General features: G+C 27.6%; 11 protein-coding genes across 11 annotated transcripts in view; 5 read left to right on the top strand and 6 right to left on the bottom strand.

Moving 5' to 3' along the window:
• The first annotated feature begins 206 nt into the window (after positions 1–206).
• LOC113370810 (phosphatidylinositol 4,5-bisphosphate 5-phosphatase A-like) lies at positions 207–2,016 on the top strand. The gene is made up of 6 exons (XM_026611496.1): positions 207–334; positions 410–643; positions 718–871; positions 1,191–1,424; positions 1,542–1,698; positions 1,822–2,016. The coding sequence occupies exons 1-6, from the start codon at positions 207–209 to the stop codon at positions 1,911–1,913; spliced, it is 999 nt and encodes a 332-aa protein (XP_026467281.1). The 3' UTR covers positions 1,914–2,016.
• A 522-nt stretch (positions 2,017–2,538) lies between these two features.
• On the bottom strand, positions 2,539–3,236 carry LOC113370599 (nucleoporin GLE1-like). Its single transcript, XM_026611291.1, has 4 exons — positions 3,166–3,236; positions 2,939–3,111; positions 2,740–2,879; positions 2,539–2,677 (listed from the first exon to the last, which is right to left on the bottom strand). The coding sequence occupies exons 1-4, from the start codon at positions 3,186–3,188 to the stop codon at positions 2,561–2,563; spliced, it is 453 nt and encodes a 150-aa protein (XP_026467076.1). The 5' UTR covers positions 3,189–3,236; the 3' UTR covers positions 2,539–2,560.
• Positions 3,237–3,467: 231 nt separating this feature from the next.
• On the bottom strand, positions 3,468–5,380 carry LOC113370808. Its single transcript, XM_026611495.1, has 8 exons — positions 5,253–5,380; positions 4,931–5,123; positions 4,602–4,811; positions 4,381–4,523; positions 4,219–4,318; positions 3,883–4,155; positions 3,623–3,810; positions 3,468–3,557 (listed from the first exon to the last, which is right to left on the bottom strand). Exons 1-6 carry the CDS (start codon positions 5,378–5,380, stop codon positions 3,949–3,951), a joined length of 981 nt encoding a protein of 326 aa, XP_026467280.1. The 3' UTR covers positions 3,468–3,557; positions 3,623–3,810; positions 3,883–3,948.
• Positions 5,381–6,006: 626 nt separating this feature from the next.
• On the top strand, positions 6,007–8,944 carry LOC113370807. Its single transcript, XM_026611494.1, has 10 exons — positions 6,007–6,020; positions 6,108–6,342; positions 6,422–6,679; positions 6,768–6,862; positions 6,931–7,153; positions 7,225–7,591; positions 7,768–8,055; positions 8,147–8,373; positions 8,432–8,628; positions 8,753–8,944. The coding sequence occupies exons 1-10, from the start codon at positions 6,013–6,015 to the stop codon at positions 8,859–8,861; spliced, it is 2,007 nt and encodes a 668-aa protein (XP_026467279.1). The 5' UTR covers positions 6,007–6,012; the 3' UTR covers positions 8,862–8,944.
• A 583-nt stretch (positions 8,945–9,527) lies between these two features.
• LOC113370806 (uroporphyrinogen-III synthase-like) lies at positions 9,528–9,967 on the top strand. The gene has a single exon (XM_026611493.1). The coding sequence runs from the start codon at positions 9,635–9,637 to the stop codon at positions 9,965–9,967; it is 333 nt and encodes a 110-aa protein (XP_026467278.1). The 5' UTR covers positions 9,528–9,634.
• Positions 9,968–9,990: 23 nt separating this feature from the next.
• On the top strand, positions 9,991–10,426 carry LOC113370805 (uroporphyrinogen-III synthase-like). The gene has a single exon (XM_026611492.1). The coding sequence runs from the start codon at positions 10,073–10,075 to the stop codon at positions 10,424–10,426; it is 354 nt and encodes a 117-aa protein (XP_026467277.1). The 5' UTR covers positions 9,991–10,072.
• A 182-nt stretch (positions 10,427–10,608) lies between these two features.
• On the bottom strand, positions 10,609–11,882 carry LOC113370596. Its single transcript, XM_026611289.1, has 4 exons — positions 11,506–11,882; positions 11,262–11,432; positions 10,853–11,197; positions 10,609–10,709 (listed from the first exon to the last, which is right to left on the bottom strand). The coding sequence occupies exons 1-4, from the start codon at positions 11,874–11,876 to the stop codon at positions 10,625–10,627; spliced, it is 972 nt and encodes a 323-aa protein (XP_026467074.1). The 5' UTR covers positions 11,877–11,882; the 3' UTR covers positions 10,609–10,624.
• A 127-nt stretch (positions 11,883–12,009) lies between these two features.
• LOC113370804 (inhibitor of nuclear factor kappa-B kinase subunit alpha-like) lies at positions 12,010–13,918 on the bottom strand. Its single transcript, XM_026611491.1, has 5 exons — positions 13,677–13,918; positions 13,342–13,545; positions 12,846–13,272; positions 12,198–12,717; positions 12,010–12,054 (listed from the first exon to the last, which is right to left on the bottom strand). The coding sequence occupies exons 1-5, from the start codon at positions 13,783–13,785 to the stop codon at positions 12,010–12,012; spliced, it is 1,305 nt and encodes a 434-aa protein (XP_026467276.1). The 5' UTR covers positions 13,786–13,918.
• Positions 13,919–18,551: 4,633 nt separating this feature from the next.
• The window catches only part of LOC113370595 (1-acyl-sn-glycerol-3-phosphate acyltransferase gamma-like), a 32,331-nt gene continuing 24,970 nt past the window's right edge, over positions 18,552–25,912 (top strand). The window contains exon 1 of the mRNA XM_026611288.1: positions 18,552–18,594. The gene's annotated coding sequence lies outside the window, so the exon portion shown is untranslated. The remainder of the gene's footprint in view (positions 18,595–25,912) is intronic.
• LOC113370803 (peptidoglycan-recognition protein SC2-like) lies at positions 21,951–24,504 on the bottom strand. The gene is given in 4 exon segments (XM_026611490.1): positions 21,951–22,179; positions 23,737–23,805; positions 23,808–23,930; positions 24,492–24,504. Coding segments are annotated over 4 exon segments (396 nt in total). The 3' UTR covers positions 21,951–21,988.
• The window catches only part of LOC113370802 (inhibitor of nuclear factor kappa-B kinase subunit beta-like), a 2,984-nt gene continuing 1,965 nt past the window's right edge, over positions 24,894–25,912 (bottom strand). Inside the window, exon 5 of the mRNA XM_026611489.1 lies at positions 24,894–24,923. Within this exon, the coding sequence (XP_026467274.1) occupies positions 24,894–24,923 (30 nt within the window). The remainder of the gene's footprint in view (positions 24,924–25,912) is intronic.

Genomic DNA, 25,912 nt, shown 5'->3' with positions numbered 1-25,912 from the left:
TTCAGTTTTAACCTGCTGATATAAGTTTTGTTTTTTATTTATATATTACAATAGTTTATTGAATATTTGCATGCGAGTGTTCTAGTGTAAGTTATTGAAATTTGTGATTTTGCAGAATTAGTAATATCTTATTTAATCATTTCTCTTAAATTAAATAGGGCAATAAAGGTGCTGTGAGTATACGTTTTTCTTACCGTGGATCATCAATGTGTTTTGTGAATGCCCATTTAACAGCTCATGATCATATGCAATCCGATCGCATAGATGATTATCATGACATAATAAAAGAAAACAAGTTTAGTCCTAAACTTGTTGAAAGCATTTTAGATCATGAGTAAGTCTGCAAAATTATATACAACATATAAAATAACTGCAATAGGTCTGCTAAGAAATACTTGTTATGTTTTAGTTATGTCTTCTGGATTGGTGATCTTAATTTTCGGTTAATGGATGAAGATTCTACTTCTGCTGAATATATTGCTGATGAAGTATCAAAGAATCATTTAAGTAAATTATATGAGATGGATCAGTTGAACAATGCAAGAATAAAAGGTGAAGCGTTTAAGGAATTTACAGAACAAACACCAAACTTTAAGCCAACCTTTAAATATGTTGTGGGTACTCATCATGATTATGATATGAAGTATGTATTTACTTTATAATGAAGCGAAGTAGTATAAAAAATATTTATAGCATTTAATAGTTTTCTATTTATAGGCGTCGCCCAGCCTGGACAGATAGAATTATGTACAAAGTAAAAAATCACACATCTGAAAATAAAAAGTTAAAGTTTGAGCAATTATCATACAGAAGTCATGAAGGTTATACTATTAGTGACCACAAACCGGTTTCAAGTAACTTTCTAATACCTGTAAATATACAATTTTTATTTCTCAAGTTATTTTGCATTTGCATAAAATATTTTAATACATGAATCTTTTAACATAATTTTCATCAAATTATTATTTTATAAAGTATTATCATTTAAAGGTTATTGCTTTAATTATGCATGTAAATTTGCTGCCATAATTTCATTAATCACAAGAAAACTTAACTTTTTCAGAGCATTATGTTATTTCACCATAAATTTGCAATTTTAATATTTAAAAGTTGATTTATTAAATTAATATATCCATTCATTCATCTCCATAATAGTTAAAAAATGCACATCATGCCCGGCTTTCATATAGATTTGCATGCCCAAAATCAGATCACGCCCCATTCAAAAGTGGTACACCAGATGTAACAAAAAAGTTTATGAAGATAATAACTTCTGTAATATGGATGGTGATCAGGTATCCGAGCTAAAGGAAGAAGCACAAGTTAAGTTTGCTTCAATAGCACTGTGGAAGTTAGACAAAGAGAATAAAGTGGAGTACACTATTAATCCTGGTGTCGAGATTTCATTTGAAGACTGGATTGGTGTTATAAGGTTAGTTAAAATCTGCATCATTATGTAACTAATTCTTCAAAAACTCATTATACAATTAGCTGTGAGTTATTATTTATTTTTAAATCTTGAGCATTAAATATTTTGCTAGGATGAGTTTAACAGCCTTGACGAATATAAGGAATATATGTATGTTAGAAATGGAAATATTATGGATACTGCAAATGGACATAGTTCATCTAATAGTGAAATAACTGCACCAAAGTGCTGCAACATATTGTTTCCTGACACCAGTTTACATTCAGCAGGTACCTTTAATAAGGATTTCCAATTTGTACATATGATGAACTTATTTTTATGCAATGTATTTAACTATTATTACTTCTCAGACATTACAAATATAAAAGTGTATATGCAATAATGTATTTTAGGAATGTACCGGCTGATATATTTTGGAGTCCAAGATGGTTCTACAAGCATTTTGGGAATGTCTGAAGCATTTCCAGCTAGAAAGGAAGACTAATTTTTTAACTAGTTCTAAATAGAACTAATTACATGCTTTTGTGGTAACATGTTTTTATTCTACATCAGTACCTTTACTTAATTGCTTACTTATAGGTAACAAAAATCAGGGATATTAGGTATATGCTTGCAATTATTATATATTTTTAAATTTCATGGTTTATCACTCATTAATTAAATTAATGAGTCAATTAATTTATTCAATAGTCAATTTCAATCTCATGAAAAAGTTATGGATATATATATATATATATATATATATATATATATATATCCATGTCAAAAATATTAACATTTTTCACTCACTTCAATCTCGTTTAAAAAGTTTCAATTACTTGCTTAGTAAATATGTGGCAGCTGCAATTACAACCATTTAATAATAGAAAATATGATTAAATAAATAATAGTACATTTTGATGTACACTAGGTCACAAGAGAAACTCTAGTCACATCACAATCATAGAGTAATAAACTAATTATTTCACTCATTGTTTTTAAACATTCCTGTTAGTATTATGCAGATGTGCTTTATCAAAAAGCTTTTATAAATGTTATAAATTGGAACAAATAAATTAAAAGTGTATATTTCATAAATTATATTTTATTAATGTATGATGTGATTTTAAGTTCAATTCAATTATTTCGTATTTAAAGATACTCAACAGTATCTGTATTTGGTGTGTACTTAGGAGGTTTTATCATACCAGTTTCTATTGCCTTTAATAAAAATTCTTTTAACCTTGCATAAGGACCACCACTATCAACCTATAAAAAATTAGAAATGAATTTAATACTTTATCTTTACTCATATTTTCAAATCATTTTACCTTTCCTAATGCTGGCATATATTCTTCTATAAGTACCATCATGATTTTTGAAAATTGCTGTTTGTAGCAATTCATTTGACTATGTCCTGTGACTTCTAAACATTGTAAAATAAGACTTGCGCTGATATCAGGTTTTGGCGCTAAAAACATACAATTTTATCAAATATTATTAACAATGTTAATGTATATTTTTTCATACCAAAATTTAAAGTATCCGCGAGCCATGACCAAGCATGGTTTAAGGCAAAAGGATGATTATTACAAGAAACCATCATTACAGCAAAAAACAATCTTCCAGTTCCACAAACTCGTTTTAGAAATAAGTCAGTTGCTTCAACTACTCCATCTGATGAAACTTCATATCCCAAAAGTCTAAAATTATTAAATTTTCAGGAAAGAAATTATTAAAGAAAATTATTTGTTTACCTCTGATATTCTATTTCAGTCATATCTGATGTTTTAATAGGATATACAGGTGCAAGATATGGACATGTTTCATAAAATATCCCAAAATTAATTTTCCAAAATTGGGATATTTACTCCATAATGCTGCTATTACAAAGGCAATAGGAAATGCAGATTCGGGATTGCTAGCAACATGGGTTCCTTGTTTCTGTAAGTAATTAAATTTGTTTTTATTTTACTTATTCAAACTAATTACCTGTCTATTATGTTTATGCACAAACTTACCACCATGCTCTTAGCAACTAAGTCAAAACAGTAAGCTACCCTTGAGGATGTTGTCCAGCGCATAGTGCCATTTTACCAATTTGAATTTGTTTTCCAGCTAATAAATTATCTAATTTTTGCAGTTTATCCTATTAATTTTAATATTATAATGATTGTAAATTTGATAACCTCATTTGTATTAAAAAGACAGTACCTTAGTATGATGTTCTCCTTTCCCAGCAATAGCATTGACTGGTATGTTAACTGCTTTTTGACAATCAAATCGAAATTTCTTTAATGCTGGATCAGACTTCAATTGTTGAAAATATGAGGCAAATTCTAATATAAAGCTTCTATGTTCAGCTACTTTTCTCCAATTTAATTTGCTCCCATGTTCATATTCTAAAAATATTTCATATTTACATAAAAAAAAAACAGTGATCGTTGCAAACTAGAAATATCAAGATCACAAACCACTGATAGCTCCAGAATTGTCTACATGGCTATTTTCGGTAGTTTGCAAAATACTATCTGTTTCTGTTACTGGTTGTTTTGCTGGACTTGCTCAACATATTCCGTTTTAGGGGAATCCAGTTTCTGTGTATGCCTTTGTGTTTGTGCATTGTTTTGGATTTGAATGCTAGTAACTGCCTTGCAATATTCTGAATTTATTAAACTACATTGCTTTCTAATTCCATCGACCAGTTGTTGAGCTTTAATAACGTCTTCAGGGCATGTTGATCCATCCTAAATTAAGAACAAAAAAATTAGGAGCTCCAGAGGCATATTTATTGATGATGATAATCTTACCTTGCTTTTCAGTGCTAATTTATCTATATCATTTACAAGAACTTTAACTTCGTCACTGAATTCTGTTAAAACTTCTCTTGATATGACATCTTGGTATGATCTGTTCAAAAATAATTGAATTTAAAAAATGAAAAATAATATATACTATGCAAAACAACAAACCCAAATTTTTTAACAATTTCTTCATATATTGTGCGAAATTCTTTTTGGGAGTTAAATATGGCATCCAATTCTGCCTTTTTCTTCAATCGCTCTTTTCTAATTTCTTCTTGTTTTTTTATTTCCAAAGCTCTTCTATGTTTTTGCTGCAATTCGAAAGAACTTTTGTAGTGCTACTACAAAAAAAGAGTAAATTTTCTATAAAGAATATTAAATCAATATACCTGAACTTGCTCTTGTTGTTCTTGTAACAATTGTTGCTTCTTCTTATTTACCTCATGTTGATACTTTTCTAGATTCTGTATCATATCAGATTCTATTCTTTCCAATCTTTCATTATAAGCAGATTGCCTGTTATTAAACTCTTGCTTTGATTTTTCATACAAGTATTGATCAAAAGCATTAAATTTCTTTTGTAATTCCCAAACTTTTTTCTATTAAATCAAAAATCAAATATGCATAACTTAATAGTTGTAATAACTATTAAAGTAGATTTTTTCAAATGAAAAATAATGGATAAATCAAATTAAATTTCAAATTCATCATTTCTTACCTGTGCAGCATATCTATTACCTTGATCCAATTCATATCTTAACATATTAATATTCATTACATTGCTACGAACATTTTCTTTCCACGAACTACAAGTGGTATTGTCATTTAGTGGTTTATTCTCAATTTTTATAACAGCTGATTTAAGCTGATAACGATTTGACACTGGAGGTCCTAAACGTGACTTAATACTTCTTTTTTTAGAATCATTATTAATTTTGATAATGTGACTTTGATTTCCTCTTCTGCTGAAGCTTCGGGTCCAATTGTGACACTTTTTACATACTGTTTAATTTTTATTAGCGTTTGCTAAAGCAGATAACTTTAGTGCTTCAAAATCGTCTATGCATTGCTCTAGATTTTCATCACTATATTTTTTATTTGGTGGATATTTGTCGCAATACATTTTATTGGCATATTTTCTGTCGTAGTATCCTTCATCTTTATACATTTTAAAATTAAAACTTTATAGAATAAAAGAAAATAACTGACCGAAAATTGTAAAAAAATTTGCCGGATATTTGTTTTTGATTTACGTACTGAATATAATTCTTCACTTGTTCAGTTGATAATTTTCTTAAATGTTATGATATAAATTATAAATTAATGTCTAAAATAAGCTTAGCGAAGAATCATAATGTAAAAAAATACTTGACATTTAAAAAACAGTAAAAGGGAAACATATATATACATTTTTTACGTTGGCAATCTTGCTTGTTTGACATCTTATCACTGCTCTAAATTTGAAGAAAAGCATTTTTATCGGGAGTAAATAAACATACATTCGTAATTAATAATCGTAATTGAGGATCGTAATATTTGAAAGAAAATTTATAATTAAATTAAATTAAAATATAAAAGTTAAAACCACTCTAGTGACAACATTCAATATTTTTGATAACTATCTGTATTATTATGTGCCAGGACTGATATCAAGTCAGAATTTACAATGTGATTTATCTATTTAAATCGTTAATAATAATAATAACGATAATTTTGAGTAACGTTAGTTACTCATAAAATGGAGGCACAAGAAAATAAATATTTATTATATCAATCCAAAGTTTTCTGAACAACTCCAATATGTCTAAGTATGCTTTAGTTTGCAAAATGTTTACAGAAAACTGTACATTTTATCCTCAATATTAACAACAAATTACGTTCTATTTTAATTGCAGGGAAATGCCTATTTTGTTCGTTTATGACACTTTACATTGTCAAACTGAGCATGATGATCCTTCGGAGGCTGTTCTTTACTTTTATCCAAGTTGGGTCTCAGATCAACAAAGATTGGCACTGTGCGGTCAGTTAATGGGGACAACTTATTTCTTGAAAAATGTATTTAGTTGCCCAAAAATAATTGAATTGAAGAGTGGGAAATTTGTCATGAAACATTTTGGAAGATATATATTGGTAATTAGTTTGTAATAGAAGTGATTATATATTAGATTGTGAAATGATTTAAGAATTTAAATGCATGATATTTTTGTAGGCCGTGGGAACTGATAGAAATATTGCTAATTGGATTCTCTTACGTCGAGCTGAGTTACTGTCTTCCCTCTTACAATTTTATCACTGTGATATTCAAGTTATAAAATATCAAATTGAATTAACTGCTCAAACTCCATCTGATTCATTTGGAAGAAGCAAGTTATCAGATAAACTATATCAAATTTTTGAATCATATCTGTCAATATTGCAACACTGGAGTAACGTTTTTCAAAATGTTCCTGTTATAAGACTACCAAAGGTAATATTTGAATGTGTGTTGCTATAATCTATTCATATTAGAATTTTAATGATTTTTATAATTATTTCTTTTTTGCTGGATATTTTAGAGTGGAAGCAATGTTTTCCTAGAAGCTATGCATACATTGCAATTTTGTCAACATCGGAATAATGTACTTGGAGGTGTTATTTTATACCACAATAAGTAAAGCATTTTATTCTTATTTAACTTGCAATTCCAGGATGTGTACTAAAATGTTTTTAACAATTTAGAGTCGTGGCTACACAACTTCCTCCCAGTATAACAAAATATCTAGTTCTAACAGATCCGCACCATATAAAATCTTCAGCTGAAAGGCTTGAGATTGGATTTCATTTACCAGCTGAAACCCAAATATTAATTGTCTATATTGAGCAAGAAGAATATAAGTATCTCAAGAATTTAAGTGATAAAGCAAAATCCTTATCACAAACTAAACAATTATTACTAAACAAGGTTTGTTAATGTTTAATTTTACTTATTGATTAAAGTTCCATTTGAATATGTATTCTATATATCATATTTAGGCAACTGCGAATAAGGATGTAACAACTATAACTTCACTTAAGCGTGATAAATCTATAATTTTTACATCGGTACCTGAGGAAGATGTTGATCATTCTACTTGTGCAAAGTTAGAAGATATAGATTCTACAAAAACTATATTTGAAAATAAGACTAGTCAAAAATACAATCAAAAGTTCAGTCGACCTACTCATTTACCATTAAAATATAAGAATGTAACTTCTCGAGACCTACCTGATTCAGGATTGGGCATTGATAAAACAGATGAGGATGAAATGATTCCTGAATTCAAAAGACAAACTAGTGTATGCTCCACTCCTATGACAGATTTAAATAAGATTTTGCATGGACGTGCAATGTCAATTTGTGGTGAAATTGAAATTAAGGATGTGGAAATAAGGATCCAAAGCAATTTAATAAAGCAGATGAATTTGAAAATGACTTAAGCAAGTTAAAAATGCTGCAAGATGGATTTTTGAATATAAAAAAATATAAAAGAAGAAACAGTTTACCTGATTTAAGAAAAAAGCAAATCATGCATAAAGGATTTCCAATGCGCACTTATGGTTTTGGTTTAAGCAAATTTAAATTTGAGAATAATGAAGATGCTTGTGATGATAGTGATGATTCCTATTTGAAAAGAAATAGAACTTTAAGTGAACCTTGCTACAACAATATGACATCAGATTTTATCCTAGAAAATCCAATTGAAAAACTTGATCTAGAAGTAACAAAAAAAATTAATAAAGACAAACCAAAAAAGGAAATATTATCTAAACCATCACCAAAAGAAGTGGATACCAGCATCAAATTTTCCTCAGTTTTAGACAAGAGTAAAATGACATTGCCTCTGAAGTCGCACACTCCCATAGGTCCAGGACCAGTACCATTAACTCCTTTAATGAGTAAATTAAGTATATTAAGCGCACTGCAAGATTCTATATATGATTTCACACACAACTGATGCACAGGATAAATCTTCTATATGCAATACTCCTATTTCATCAGTGATTAATTCAGATCTAAATCATTCTGAGGCTTTTGGTGGAAGAGTACGTTCTCATTTGTTAATATGTGGACAACGTGATATGACCCTTCTCTTAATTCTTGAAGATGGTGCTGGATATAATGAGCAGCTCATCACAGAAATGGTAAGTATATCTGTCATTATTAATTAAAATCAATTAAAAAATAATATTTCCTTTTAAGTGGGAAACTTGTGTAAGTCGTTTACCAAGACTTGAGTCTAAACTAAGAGATATTCTTGGAGCGGTTGAGCCAGAGCAAATACCATCTAATAATGAACAAGGATATAGTTTTATGTGTGTTGGATTCTCAATGGGATGTGGTCAATCGAGGGGGACCATGGGATCCTCAAGAATTATCAGCATTGGGTCATATGCACAGTGATTTAGTAACTTCAAAAGAGATTTCAGAAATTATTTTGAGGTAGATTTTTAAACATATGTTACAAATCTATTTTGATTTCTATAATTAATTTTCATTTTTTCAATTAAAGGAGTGATGAAGTGTCTGTTTTGGATACCAATTTGGCAGAATTGAGATGTACTACCACAAGCAGCAGAGAAGCGTTCAGGAATACCCCCACCATCTGATGGCATGGGTTCTGTACAAATAAGAGCTAGACGAAGATTGGAGCGAGACCATGCTATTATATTATTGTAAAATTTAGATTTATTGATGAGCGACTTATATAGGTAAGGAACATATATTGCATTTTTCTATTTTTTTTTTTATGTTAAGTAGTCAGTAGAGTAGGAATTAAAACACATCATTTATTAATTGTGCCAATGCTATGTCTAATTTGACATAAAAATTAAAAATATCCAGGATTAAAACTAATTAATTAATTTTTAAAATAAATAATAGAGGAAAAAATTTGATTCCCATTTATTTTGAACTTTTGAGCTAGGGTGTTATAATAAATTACAATAGTTTAGATGAGATTGAATTAATTGAGTTCAAATTTTCATCTTAATGCTGGAAATATGCTTGATATATAAAATTAATATGAAAATTGACCAAAAATTTGTAAAAAAGAACACAAAATTGGTAACTAAATAAAATCTAGTCATAATGCATTTATTTCAAAACCAAAATGTAATGTCTTCGAATTTTAGCATTTATAGAGATATCCAAAGATAAATGTACTTTACTTAAAAATATAGATATTTTCTGTGTGCAAATATTTATATTACTTCACAATATTCGTTTTATCTGTTATCTAATAGTAATATTTTCATGTTTAAAATTCGCGGTTTTACGTTATTCGCTTTTGCAAGATGGTAATTCTTGACATTTGTGTTATTGAAAATGAAAAGTAACCAAAAAAAGATTAATGTCAAGTTGAAATGATTTTAATGAGATATAATTGCGAGGAATGAGTTTGTTATGATTTTAAAAGAAAAAAATGTGTTGCTCTGTAAAGCCGCTGTTGATTCGGATGGTGAACCAGATTTATATGAAGAAGATTTGCAGAATAATGGATATTCGGTTACTGTAATACCTGCTATCGATTTTAAATACCATACAAATGCTGAAAATACACTTGATAATTCTGAAAATTATTCAGGAATCGTATTTACTAGTCCTAGATCTGTTATAGGGTTCAGCCAGGCAATTAACAGTAATTTAACATGGTTTAATAATAGTAATTTGCAAATATATGTTGTTGGTCGTGGTACTTCCCTATTAGTAGAAAAAAAATTGAAACTAAATCTGTAGGTGAAGAAATGTGGTAACGCTAACATTTTAGCAGATTTAATCATATCACACAAACAAAATCATGCATTTGAAAAACCACTATTATTTCCATGTGGTAACTTGAAAATGGACATTTTACCAAATAAATTGGAGAAGGAAAATATACCGTTAGCCCCATTTGAAGTATATGAAACTATACCAAATGTGCACTTTGAAGAAAAATTTTCAAAACTGACTAAATTCGGGACTGAATGCCCAGAATTTATAGTATTTTTTAGTCCTTCTGGGATTGCAGCATCTGTACCACTCTTTGAAAAGTTTCATATTGATATGGAAAAAATAAAATTTGTTGCTATTGGGCCAACAACTGAAAAAGCGATGAAAGACAAGAATATCAATGTGGCACATGTGTCTAAGAAGCCCACACCTGAAGCTTTGACGGAAGCTATTAAATCCATACATGACTCTGCACAAAATTAGTAACAATTTCTATTCTAATAACAAGTGATATTTTTATGAAAATTGAGTTAATTCTTATATGAATGAAGAACTCTATTCAATTCAAGTTATTAAAATATATATCATATATACATATATTAATTTATTGGAGAATGCATAATATATTTGAAATTAAAATATAAATTTGTTTATTTTATATGCATGTGGCAAACGTGTGGTTTAATCATTTAGAAAACCAAAGTCCATATGATCATTCATAATAGATTTATACATATCTAAACACTCTTGGATCAAATCTTGCTGCCTAAAGGAAAAAAAAATTCACCAGAGATTTATGAGAAATTAAGATTAAATATTACTTGAAAACATGCATTAGCAATCACAAGTTCATGTGATAAAGTGACAAGTTAATGCCTCTTTGGGTTTGTTATTTCAATAAATACTTACATGTACCGCAAAGAAATATTATCATCAATCATTGATTTACAATCAAAATTTCCCGAAATGCTATTTGTGATGTTATTTATCATATTTTCCTCATTGTTTAATAATATTCCATTGGACTTAATGCCCTGCTTAGGAACAGCATATAAAGCAAAATCCAGTATTTTCTCTGGATTGTCAGCTGATTCATTTGATATATTTGTTTGCACATTAATTTGTGCCCAAATATCTTGTTGTCGGCTAGCATTTATTGCTGTTAATTCATTAGTTAAATTAACAATATTGCTTATAGCACTGTTAATAGTAGATAAAATTTTTGTAATTTCAGCATCCAGATCAAGTATAAATCTACAAAACATAACAGCTCATGATGGTAGATATTTAATGCATTATATAATGATGATGTACTTACAGTATATTCATTCTCATATCTTGATCTTTGAGCATGTTCTTTTCTCTGGCACTTATAAATAAAATTATTGCTTTTTTAAGGTTTTTACAAACATCAGGATTGTCACCAATGCTGAAGTCGCCCTTCAATATTCTTCTTATATGTTCATAATTTTGTTTTATATCATTGAATCTAAAACATAATATCATAACATCATTAGAGGTCAAGTAGATTTGTAAATCTCCATAATATGAGTTCTACATACATTGATTCAACTTCAGGAATAGTCCTGGCTTTTCTAAACATTTTTTGAAAATCTATATTATTATTTCTACGTTTAATAGAGTCATATCTCTTTGAAATGTGTTCAATAGCATCTTTTATCGTGTTGACTTTTAAACATAAGCTTTCGAAGGCTTTTGTCCATTTTTTATCATAATCTACATTGGAATTATGCAATTTTTTTATATTTGTACAATCAAAAGTTAATGCATCTTCAGATGTTTTAAGATTTCTTGATAATAACATCCACTCTGATTTCATATCATGGTATGCATTAGTCATATTTGATATATTTTCTTGAATAATCTTAATTTTACTATTGCAACTGGTAATAAGGGTATCATAGATTTGCATTTCTTTTTTAACGTAATATAAACAATCAGAAGCAAATTTTTCATAAAATGTCCCAGAATTTTAATTTTAGGACAGCTGTACATTCGTTTTATAAGATCAGGTGATGATTCAAGATTTATATACTTTTCAGAAATTATTTGCCCTTTCTTCCAATATGTACCATTGGAGTATCAAAATTCTACAAAAAAATAAGATATATTAATGTCTTTATTATTTCTATTTTCTATTCGAATTTTATTTCAAATTTATTGCGGGAAGTAAGAAAAACCTAGAACAATATTTTAAAAATATAATTTTTAAACTAATAATAAAATTTCTCACGTTTGTCCATAGTTGATTTGCAAAGCCATCATAATCAATCTTTTCCTGTTCTCGATTTGGCAGTACTAAAATCATTTCACTGACTAAAACTTCATTAGTAGTATCATTTTGAATTTGTTGTAGGAAGCTATTCATTGTGAGCGTTTCCTCAATTTCATAACTTAATATTTGATAAGTGTATACAACAAAAACAGTTATAATCTTTGTTCTGAGTGCTGTGTTTAATAATGTGAAAAACTTTGTTTCCCTATTAATTCGATCAATTTCAATATCATTAAATGTTACACATTTCTTTTCTAATATGCTGTTGCTCTGAGATCCTGGCTTCATTTTTTCATATCCTCTTTGTTTACTATCGTACTCTAATGCAAGCTTAAACCATTTTTCGAATTTAGATTGCAATGCACCGGATATAAAATTTTCTGCATAAATTTTATCACAATGAATTATTGATTTATTTTCGTCTATATCTTGATATATACAAATTGTGTCACTATTTTTCTTTTGTATTTGTAGTAACCTGAAATAGCACATTAAATAAAATTTTATTCTAATCTCGATTGAGGCAACATGTAATTAAAGCAAATGCTAAAATATGATCCAAGACTACATGCAAAAAATGCTAAAACATGTCTTCACATAATTTACCATTGTGCTGGAGACATATTTGGCAAAAATGGTCGTACACCGCAAATGATTTCAAAAGCAACTAGTCCAAAAGACCAATAATCAACAGAGTTACTGTAGCTTTTGTTAAGCAATATTTCTGGTGCTAAATACTGCAAAGTTCCAACAAAACTCTCTGATATACTTTTTTCGTCTAATTCTTTAGCATATCCCAAATCTATTAGTTTATACACAACTTTGTTAGTTCTGTTATTAAATTGTGGCTGTGTTTGTAGAGATGAATCAAGTGTTTGTAATACAATATTATCCGGTTTTAAATCTCTATGAGTGATTTTCATGTTATGCAAATATGCAATAGCACTTGATATATCTTCAAATATGTATCGAACTTCTGATTCAGATAAACCACTGCAATTTTCAGTCTGATTAAGTACGTGGCGTAAACTACCTGAGGAATTATATGATATTTAAATATAAATCATTATATAATATAACAAAACGTTATTTTCTCTCATACCCTTGCTGCAATATTCCATTGACAGAATAGGTAATTCTGATATATTATATTCTTTTAAGGCTTCAAATAATATTTGTGGAATACGTTTTGTGTGTACAATATTTGGATGACTTATACTTTTCATAATATGCACTTCTTTTGTCCATCTTTCACGCTGTTTTGGGGTAATTCGATTTGCAATATCTGGTCGACACATTTTGATAGCTACAACAAAAATTTAGGTTGTGGAATTTTGGAACCAGAAACAAATTTTTAACAAACATTATTAGTTAATCAGTATATTTTTCCTTAAATCTACGATTATATTAGCATATTTTAGGGTTTGTTTCATTTACCTAAACTATCAGGTATTTTATCATTTTGCCAAAGTGTAACAATGCCAAAACCGCCGCAACCTAATTTAATTTTCCTCACCCAATCGCCAATAAAAGGTGGTTGCTCCATTATTCGGATTTGATTAATGTTTTTCTTTTTATTTTTGCAACAAAAATATGCAAGGCGTAATTCTAGTATGATCTAAAATTAGAACTTTGACAAGTATTTACAAACAAGGATTAAAATGAAAATAGAAAAAAGATGCACGTAAATAAATTGTTTATATATGAAAGGATAGCATGATCAATAAATATGTTTGTAAATAATAATATTTGAAATTTGATAACATGACAGGCCACTATCTAGTACATTTGACAGATTGCATGCTTTTTGCGCAACAAGCAAACAGCTGATTCAAATGAAAATATTTGCAAATTTGATATTTCTACCAAATCCAATATCTGAAATCCATTATATATAAATTGATTGTACATACAAAAGAAATTAAATATAATTCAAATCAAATATAAATATATTCCTTGATCATATATTTATAATATGGCATCATCACTGGCAGCACTCTTATGAAATCTGATATTTGCATTCGTTTTAATGTACCTTTTGTCTAAAATTGTGGAATAATTGAAAATAGTAATAAAGTTGATAATAAAAGTGTTTATAATATATTATGTGTCATATAAAATATTAAATTCATCACAGATATTTTATCGTGAACTTCAAACATTTAAAAATCGCGCGCAAATTCTTGTCATGTGCTGCAAGTACTGGCAACTCACTTTGAGTGTAGTGGAAAATAGTTTTTATTTAAGAAATGTCATGAATTTTTGTTTTGTGTATTTATAGTGATTACAGTTTGTTTGTCTAAATTTATAGTGCAATGAACTATAAAATTATAGTGTAAGACTGATAGAATCTATTGAACTGGCTGAAATATGTATGTACTATTTTTATATGCATGTCTTTTCATAGGTTATGATTTCCTCTGTTTTGCTATAAGAATTTCATATATTTTAGGGCATGAATTAAAATTTGGGCACTTTCATAGTTTTTGAATGTTTTAAAGGGCGAGGGGTGTTAATTATTTTTTATTTGCTAAAGATAGTTGCATATGTGCATTCTGCAACATAAATTACTGAAAAAATTTAAGTCGGTGAAATGAATATCATCTAATTTATTATAACAAAAACTCCCAACCATTCTTATTGCATAGACTTTCATATAGTATATTTTTACCATTTGAAATATTCTGTATTAAATGGATAAATTCTAATTAAATCTAACTACGAAGGTTTTTAATATCTATTTTATAATTATGACATTGTATTTTTTTCTTGCTATATACAATGAAAACTTTGATTAATTATACTTGAATTTACATTAAAAATTTATATGTCTAGTATACATCAAATATATCATAATACATATACAGTAAAACCCCGTTAAGACGATTATGCTTAATATATTATCTCGCCGGTCTCTGCACAATGAAACATATTGCCATATCCCGCATAAGACGTTTATTAACACAAATTTCAATCATTTATGCTAATTTGTTACTTACCTGATAGAAAAACTAATTTGAACGAAATATATATTTCTTAATTCTTTTATTTGATGGGACAAACCAGTCTCGAAACGTTTGTGACTTTAATATTACTTAATAAATAGTACAAGAAATAAGAGTACCATGTGTTGATATTTCAAAAAATAACATTCTTTTCATTGATAATACTTTATGCAGACACATGATTAACAATTGATATATTTTAAAACAATAGAGTTCAATCAAAGTTCAACAAGTCGGTTTTATCTATTATTTGATAAGTTATTCATAATGAGTTTTATTTAACAATGAGCCAAACTCTGAATTGATTAACGTTTCAGAGTTTTTATCAACATATAATTAAGTGATATCAAAGTATAATTTTGTGATATATTTTCACTATGTACCTTCTTAGCGTTATTTGGAGAAAAAATCAAAATCATATAGTTCACACGAATTAAGTTATTTTTCCAGACAAAAAATCTTAATTAAAGTCATATGGGAAATTTTGCACTTTCATATGCATCAATCTAGTATAATTTTACAACATTATTTAATCCCAACCAAACCAAATTCAGTAAAAATTTAGGAATTACTGTATTATATTTTTCTACATCTTGTGATGGTTAGTATGCATTGCTAGCTAGATAATTCATGGTTATAACGGAAATTTCGTTTTTCTAAAAAATTGGGTATTTCATTATAATTAATAGAAACCATATTTTCACGTTCTATACTATCATCAAGGCTACAATATGGGTTTTCAACATTTTTTATAGAAAGGTATATGCATGATCTTTAAATTCTAACTACACATACATTTATTTTAATCACACATACACATGGTGCAAAAAACTTTTTATTTGAAAATATAACAGAAAGTTATTTAATATTATATGTGCATTTTTTGCACACTGTTTTTTTTAATATGAAGTATATACAAAGCTCCAAAAATGACCTTTAGTGGTCAAAAATAATAAGTACATCAAATTATCAGATATTTTATAGAAATTTGAATAATAAGTGCACATTTTGTTTCCATTTCTTTGGTTCTTTGCCTAATTTATAAACTCCTATATTTTGTCTATAAAATACGAATGATGAAACTTACAGAATTAATAAAAATCCATTTGAAAATATTTAAAACAATTATTGATAAATTTTTATTGATTGCATTGATAGATTATTGTTATTCCTCGAATGTTGTGGTGCAGAAAATTCTTGCAAAATTTGCTTTAAGGTACAATGCAATGCACTACTGATTTATTTTGGCTTTGAAGAAGCACTTTTATTTTTAATAATTTATTTTTTTGAATATGCTTAACATATACCTTGCCTATATTAAATTATATGACCTAATTGGCGTTAATGAAATGAAGAAATAAATATTCATATAATATCCTTTCATTGGTAAGGCCAGAGTTATTTTTTGAAATGGTTTTTATTACAATTATGGCACTCCCAAAAATGTGTCAAAAAATAAGAAACCAAAAATATAGAAACCTATTTTTTTTTAATAATAATAATTTAACGTGTAGAATATACCAAACCATAGAATATAACTATGGTTTGGTATATTTTATACTATAGACTATAAATAGTCTATTGGCGTCATTAAAATAAAAAAAAAAAGTTTTGATATTAAATACTTGTAAACGTTTCTGTAATTTCACTTTTTATATATAGTATAGAAATATAATGTATGATAAAGAAAAGATAAACCTAATTGTTTTGAATAAAATAAATATTTGAATAAATGAGAACATACGCGTCGAATATACTATTCAGATACTATTCAAAATTCAAATAAACTATCAGTTTATCGATTAAGATCTAAAAATATGTATTTCATTGATTAGGTTGAATTACAGTTTATAATTAAAATATATGAGATTAATATATATAATCAAGGGTATAATCTCATATTCTCACGATGTATATAATTATTGTTATACGTTTTATCTTAGTATATATAGTATTAGCCCAGTCATTTGGTGCAAAAATCTGCTACCTTAAGAGTTTTCTGGAAGTTTTGAAAATTGGTGATTTTATAGATTTTGGTGTGATCTTTACGAATTTCAACTTTGGGACCTCGAATTTTTGCCGCTGCCGCCGCCATATTGGAAAAATTGCCTCAAAAATCAGTTTTTCAACGATATCTCCTTTCTGACTCAATTACAATGAAATAACTATATACAAAATTTTCTATAAATTATTCACTAGACAAAATATAAAACTAGACAAAATTTTCTATAATTTATTCAATAACGTTTTTCTGTGACAACAATAGTTTTAGCATACGTGCGCCGCAAATTTTTTGCTGCTCGCGCCGCCATTTCTCCTCTCAGTATTTGGCCGCTCTTTGCACTTGAACGCATTCTCTCTAATAAATAAATATGTAATTTCAATGTTGAATTAAGCTTTTTCCTTTAGGTCTGGCCTAGGAATAAAATAAAATGTTTACTTTTGTTTTTCATTTTTATTTTTGCTGGTGATTGAACATTTTAAATCGTAATTCGTAAAGATCACATCAAAATCTATAAAATCACCAATTTTAAAAACTTCCGAAAAATTCTTATAGTAAAGCTACCAAATGACTGAACTATATATGAAAAAAAGATCAACAATTCCTGAAAAATGAGTTCTTTGAAAAGAGAAGTACATGTATTATAATTTGAGAATCAGTTCCTTAAAACGAGCGATGAATTTGAACACAGAACACCATCTGTTGAATGCGGAAGACACTAAAACAGGATAAAACGCATTTGTTTTAAGTTTAATATCTTACATTAACTATAAATAAAAACAAGAAAGTATTGTTTTAAATATATAACAAAGAAATACACAGTACTATAAGTTTCTTTGATGAATACAGTATTTGTATTCCTAACACACTGCGTTCCCCTCTCTATCAGAGCACAAAGGTGGAACCATCATCATCGACGCGTGATTTTATTTTATTACACCTACACATACATAAATAAATATACAATATACATATACAAATTCAATAATAATTGAACAATGGAGAAGCAACATTCTTATCTAATTAAACGATGTTCTCCGCTTCGAATCAATTGCATTACAAATCCACGTACATATGTTTATCCTCGATAGAGCGAAAATTTTCAGTCCGAGTGGTGCGAAGGTGCAAAGTACGAGTCGCGACGATGGCAACGCACCGACGATTTTCTTTCTTATTTTTATAATAAATAATGTAGCTAAGATATTCGAATATTCTCATTCAGTTCGAATAAACCTATAGACAGTGTTATGTTAACGTTCTTTCCGACCGGTATATAGTCATAAATGATATTAGTGGAGTTACATTCAAGTGGTTGTTTGTTATTATACAATTAAGGATTTTTTATAAGGTAAATAATTTTTTTTATAAGGTTTTGCATAATATTTTAAGACAATGTTAATTTTTTCAGTGATATAATAGAGCGTAAATGATTTATTTCATAAAAAGAATTATAAATACATATAGGTTAATATAATTCTGAATTTTTAGATTTCTTTTGCTGAAGTTCGTTAGCATTATAAACTATTGTTAGGGTTATTTATTCATTGAAAACATGAGTTAAAACTGTTGGTTTTTCCAAATTATTTAGTTTACTATAATTGAGAATAGAGCTCACATATTAAACTCTTATTAAAGTCGAGACTGATTATCAATTGAAAACATAAGTTTGGATGATTGGTTTTCTCGAAATTGTTTATTTTATCTGATTTTTCTAAAATCATATTTTATTCAATATAATGGGGATTAGTTACCATTGCCATTAAAAATTTCCATTAAATTTCCCCAAATTTATTATACCATAAATAAATAAACTACTGATGTATGGCATCGTGCCTTAAGGCAAATTACTGGAACTTCCCATGCCGTAACAAAATGGTGGAAGAATATTAAATGTTTTCAAATAAAAAAATTTGAAACAATTTTTTTTCCAAAAGCAATTACTTGTTAAAACAAGCAGAAAGTTCTTTGAATCATTCAAATCGGACGTTTAGTTCTCTCAAAAACTGTCATTTTTTGCACATTTAGCTCTGTATCTCCGAAACCGCTGGACCTGCATTTGCCAAAAACTACTAATCACCACTTCTCCCTGTCATTAGAATTTTTTTTTTCATAACCATTATTTTTCTCATTGATTTTTTTTATAAATTAAATAAAGATACATTTAGTCTTACAATTACAACTTTTACTAAAGTATAAATATTAAAAACTGCTATTAGAGTCATTTATTATTAACTCATTTATTTTGAATTTAGAATATAGGTCAAAGCCATGAATTTTTTAAACTATTATTAGAGTTATCTATTATTAATAGATTAATTATGAATTGAAAACATGAGTTAAAACAAATCCATGAAATATTCATAAGTTGTTTGTTTTAAGAAAGAAAGAAAAGTATACCAAGTTCAATATAATTGAGATTAGATAGAGTTATTTATTATTAATATATCAATTTCGAAATCAAAATACGAATAAAAACCAAATCAAAGAAATAAAATATATTCACCTTAATATAATCCAGAGTATTTAGAATTTTTTTAAAATTAGTTGTGATAAAATGAAAAATCTTGAGTAGAGATATTTATTATCAAAATATTAATTCTGAATTAAAAGCATAAGCTTTTAACACATATGTGTTAAAATCATTGCTTATTTCAAATATTTACTCTTTTAAAGATTGAATTTTTTTTAACATAATAGAGTACATTCAAAAACTTCAAGAGTAGTTGAAACAATATTAAAAAATATAATTGAAAACATGAGTTAAAACCATAACTTTTCTAATTTGTTTATTTTAGAAAAGTGAAAAAACATTTTGTCTAATATAATCCAGAACATTTAAGAGTTTAGTAACCATTAACTTTTTTCAAATTCTTTACAAAATTGTATTGTTTACAAAATAATGAAAAATATATTTTATTTAATAGATAATATTTGGACTTTTGTTAATTATCGTTGTGAAAACATTACAAACTGTTGGTAGAGTTATTTATTATTAACAGATTAATTATGAATTTAGAATCTAAACAAAACTTGAAATCTCTCGAGGTTTGAAGTTTTATAAAATATGCATTTATTTTCTCAGGCAGTAACTTCATTCGACTAATTTTTATATTTTTAAACTTTTAGTGTTTGTTAAACAATTAATTGAATACACATTTTTGTTTATAGAGCTAAAAGATACTCTTGTGAAAAATTTACTGGATTACACTTTGAATCTCTTATTCTGTAAGTGCACTGGCTTTTATTATCAAAATTTAGGATTCAGAATATTATCTCTCAAAATCTCGTTAAAATTTAAAATACTACTTCATTCTTAAACTTTCTTAAACGATCTCGAAAATTAATTCATATAAACATTGTTTCACTTTTACAAGCTATAAAACTATATGGAATAGTGGTATATGGCTTCGGAGCGTACTTTGTAATGCTTTTTATATGAAAAATAATTAATTTCTTATACTTCGTTGGCATAAATGGCTTTTTGTTGTTAGTCGCGGTTTAAATCTCTCTTTTTTACTTTAGCTGTACTATGAACTTTGGAGTTTTAAATGACTAAGAAGTTTAGGTACTTCCACAATGCAATTAGCATTATTGAGCAATGATTTAATTGCAGCTCTATTTAATTATGTATATATATATATATATATATATATTATTTTTTCCAATAACTGAGATGAATCATGTTTTCATAAATATGATCAAAATTACATGATCTTCAACTTTGGATTCCACTAATGATGAAGATGCTGTACTTACTGTTGTTATTGTCAAGATGGTTTTACATACGTTCATGAATAAAATTATTTATTCATAAAATTGAAGAAACATATATGACATTGAGACTTTCTGCTATTTTTATCATGTTTTGACTTTGTATATTCTGAAAATACAATTTATTTATTCGTGATGGTTCTTTGTATTTTTAAAAACAAGATAAATTTATGTGTGCCTATTTTGAATCGAAATACATATTCTAATTACGATTGTCAAGTAAGTGAATTAATATGTATAACAGAAATTGTATGAACATTATTCAGACATACTGTTTTATTATTGACCATATCCTATAATAGTAACAGCAATTGTTTGATCTAATTTTAACAATTACTCAGCCTGCATAATTTTTTTAATACTGAAGTATAAATACATATATAATTATTACTCCATTATTTAATTGCAAAAAGTACTTTTATGGATGAAATTTATGCCATGGCTACACGTGACCTATTAACACGCATTTTCAGCATTGCTTTGCAAACCGTTATTTGCATTTTGCTTAATATGCAATTTCATTTCTTGTTTACGATTAAATATAAATCATTCAGTATAATCAAACTTACACTTTAAACGTGAAATTTACTAAATACTACCTACTAAATCTGTAATCTTTTTTATCGAATGGCTTTTTTTTTATTGCAACTATTGATCAACATATGCTTAGTTCTAAGTCTTAGAATCTAAGGTATCTATAGATTTGTTTAACATGTGCATTAAATTTATTACAGTAATTTCTTTTAAACGTTTGGTTAATATCATAGAACATTAGGAATTTACTTTTTTACCATATGTTTTTTTGTTTTGGCTACAACCATGATGAGCAAGATTCAAGTACTAACTGAACTGGAGGCTATCTTATATAAACTTTTAATTGCATTCATATAAATATTCCAGTAGTATATAAAAATACAGATAAAATGTGGTTTATTAATTTTCAAATTTTACATAATGTTTTATCATATTATTTAAGGGTTAGGCTCGTACCGAGGCCAAGTTTTGATCTCATCGTACAACGATTGTCCAGGACAATCAGTGGCTGATGCTTGTCGGTGTCCTAATAATTTATATCCGTTTCCTGATCGAATTTTATTCATTTCGATACCACACTCTATCAATTCCTTAGTAACATTCAAAGCTGCTGTATTGGGCAATTTAGCTAGAAACAAATTTTAAAATTAGATATATGATAAAGGATGGAATTTAGCTAGAAAAAACAGATTTCAAAATTAGATGTATGATAAAGGATGGCATATTGTATTTTTGTGGTTACTTTGATATGGAATTGAAAATAATGGTTAGGTTAGTGGTTTTGCAAATTGATAACACGTGGGTTTTGAATAGTTTTGTACCATTATTGAATATATGTCAAACAATTTAGACGTGCTCGTTTATATAGATAAACAACACTTTCCAGTTTGTGGTATACTCGTACACATGTATTTTAAACATTTTCAGTATAAAACTGTTGTTTTCTATATTAATTTTTGCTTTTTCTTTATTATTTTATTCCAAGTTATCAGGAATTGAACCAGAATATTTATGAATACTCTGGTAGATTCAAACTAAGTACTATTTAACATAATCTTTGGAAATGCAAAATAGAGAAGGTTATGAGCCCAATCTTGTTTCTTTTACTATGATTGGGAATAATTGATTTTTATTACATTTATATGAATTAAATTTTTCATTAGTCAGTTGCTCTATCGGCCTTTATACCTCTATATCGAATGCTTTGAATTTAAATATAATGTCAATTAACTATGACTTTGTTATTTGACCCAATGATTAGTATACAATGATAGGACAAGCTTTTTTTATTGCAGGATTTGAATATTTTCAGACCATTCTTCATCGAAATACTAAAAATACATAATGTTATGTATTCATATTTACTGCAATAATTAGATCTAATCTAATCTTTATCGAAGTATTTTGATATTTAATTTCCAGTCCAGTAATAATTAAAACAATTGAATCGTAAAATGCAAAAATAGATAATGGCAAAATAATACCTAGGTTTGATAATATTTGTTCCTTAAATTGCATAGTTAAATTTTTATGGTTTCTCAATAATTACATTATATTGGCATATATCATACAGCTTTGTTTATAACGTAATTTTTGCACTTGTCCTGAAATAGACAACAACCACTGTAGGATTAAAAAAATGGGTTTAGAAATAGAAAATCGTTGGTCATTGTAACTTTTTTTGCATAGATTTATTGCCGATCAAAATAATATAATTTTTAAGACAATATGCTGGTTGTAAATGCATTTAGAGAGATTATCTCCTATGATATATCTCTTTTTTTTTGACATTTTATTTAAGATCGTATGGCCACTTTTTTTCAATCTTCGAATAGGAGATTCCTCACTTAATTCTTTTAAATATCTGTTTGGGTGATCTGATAAACTTTCATGGTATTTTTTGGTCCTTTCTTTTTATATTTAATTATAGTTTTTTATTTTTAATATTTATGTAGAGTGTCATTTGTAATATACCAGGGTTCACATGAAACTTAAATTTTCTATATGTAACATGAATTTCTTTTTAAACTTGCCCTGATAGTCTGTGGCAAGTGAGTTTGGGTGATCCACAAGAAGGCTTTGTAATTGTCTAAATTTTTAATGCCGCAAAGTATATACGGAATTGGTTATACATAAATTTGTCGACATAAACACAAAATCTATGAAATATTTTTTTTTTACTCACAACTAAACGTTCCCAAAAAGCATATCCCTATGGATTTCGAATTGTACGACTTCGTATGGGCTCCTGCTTAGTCCATCCTCGTCCTTCGTAGACGTTGCCGTCTTCGCCCACAAGGAAGTTGTAGCCTATGTCCTGCCAACCTTTACTATCCTGATGGTAACTCTGTATAGATCTTACACGTCTTGAGCAATCATCTTAGTGGTGCAGGATGGTGTGTTGCGCATGATGAATTATCACGTAAGGCACTGGTGATTGTGCAAGTGGTGCCAATTCACCACGTGGGCTACGGGCGCCCCTTCGGCACGGGAATTATTGTAGGACATCCTAATGGAAAATGAAACATTTTATGTACAAGAATGATATGACTTGATAACATATATATTTGCTACTAATTAACCTTAAGTATTTGCAATTTAATTAAATGATATATGATAAAGCAAATATGGATATAAATTCAGTGTGTAGGAGTTTCATAATACTAATATTATTTCTTGTCATTCCTAATTTTTAAATAAATAAATGTTTTATAGCAAATATTATGGAAATATTTGTTTTATTTCTGCGCATTGAATATGTGCTGTAAGTATCTAGTACTTTTTTAGTTTATTAGCTTTCCAAGTAAGAACTTTATGGTTTTTTGCCATAAGATCCGCTTTATTATTTTATGTTTTTTTGGACGTTTCAAGTCATACCGAATCTTCTAAGATCAAAATTGGAAAAAGTATGTGAGTATGCATGTGAACTAGTTTATTCACCTTTTGTGGACATTTTCTCAAAAACGTTTAAGATGATTTCGAAAATTTAAAGATCATTTGATGAAGCTCGATAAGACTTCGCTTTGTTTAATTTTGCGTGACTATTGACTAAGACATTTCTTTTAGAATTAGCAGAAATGTAAAAATGCTTTGTCAACGTTTTTGCAAATTTCGAAAACCAATTTTGAAAGAAATCAGTTAGAAGACATGCTGATGGTTTTTGGTAGAGATCGACCAGTACGAGATACGTTTAGTTATCAGTTAAAAAGCTGTTTGATCGTTTTCTTTTGTAATCTTTAAATTGAAATTGATTATGTGATATCACTTTACTATACCGTACAATTTAGTAGTTTTGCTGGAAAAAATATTTTTATATAATTATGCGATAACACATATCAGTAACTAACTCTCATTGCCAAGTGCCCTCAGCGCCTATGAGAAATTCATTTTGTAATTTATCTTACAATATCATGTTATGTCAATAAATATAAAAATTTCAAGGTTCATATTATCTCTAATTTATACATGATTAGATTCGAATAAAGTGCAATCTTCGATAACTAGAGAAAAATACCTTTTGTTAAAGAAAATTACGTCAATTTTATGTAATTGTAATATTGTTTTAGAATATTTGTTGTAGTTACAATATAATATAAATGATAAAATTAGGAGTAATTTACCGATATTGAAATAAGCATTGCTGATATATTTTCTTATTAAATCTCAATGCTTACTGTCTTAAAATAATCTATTCATGATTGTGATATTTTTAAATAGTGTCTCGTGAAACCTTGAATTTGACATGGAGCTACTTGCCATAATTTTGTCTAAAAAATGTAAATAACTAAAACTTATAAACTGAATATTCTATATGCTAAATTCTGATAACTGGCTTATTTAGCACTACATTAGCAAAATAACAGAATGACGAATCTCTTATCACAACCTTGGAGCAGCCAAACGAAAATCCCCGTTTCAATAAATATATATTTTTTTAATTTATTTAATATTTTTGGATTACAAATATTGTTGAACGCAAATATATTATCGTAATTTCACTTCAGTTTTTTTGTTTGAAGTAATATTAATTAATTATATGAATTTAATGCACTGCTGGTTTAATTACATTGAATTTTAAATGTTTAAAACAAGCTTAAAATATTTTATTGTTAATTATAATTTTAATTTAAAAAATACACAAATAGAACCTTTTGTTATAACGAGCACCAAGAAAAATATATTTACACTATACAACAGCTTCATCGTGAGATGTTTTGTAAACTGAGAGATTAATGCAGTCAACATCTATTTAGTGTTGTAAAATTTCAACAGATTATTATGCTTATCTGCAAAATTATTTGTAATTTTGTCTTGCTACTGCAGTACTCTGAAATGTAAATTTTAATTATAAACAATTATAA

Source organism: Ctenocephalides felis, unplaced genomic scaffold (genome assembly GCF_003426905.1).
Source record: "Ctenocephalides felis isolate EL2017-DRISC unplaced genomic scaffold, ASM342690v1 CF-g0.4_SCAFFOLD_01492, whole genome shotgun sequence".
In the NCBI taxonomy this organism is placed as follows: Eukaryota; Metazoa; Arthropoda; class Insecta; order Siphonaptera; family Pulicidae; genus Ctenocephalides; species Ctenocephalides felis.
The sequence above is the reverse complement of the archived record's forward strand: the minus strand, read 5'-3'. Positions and strand labels throughout refer to the sequence as shown.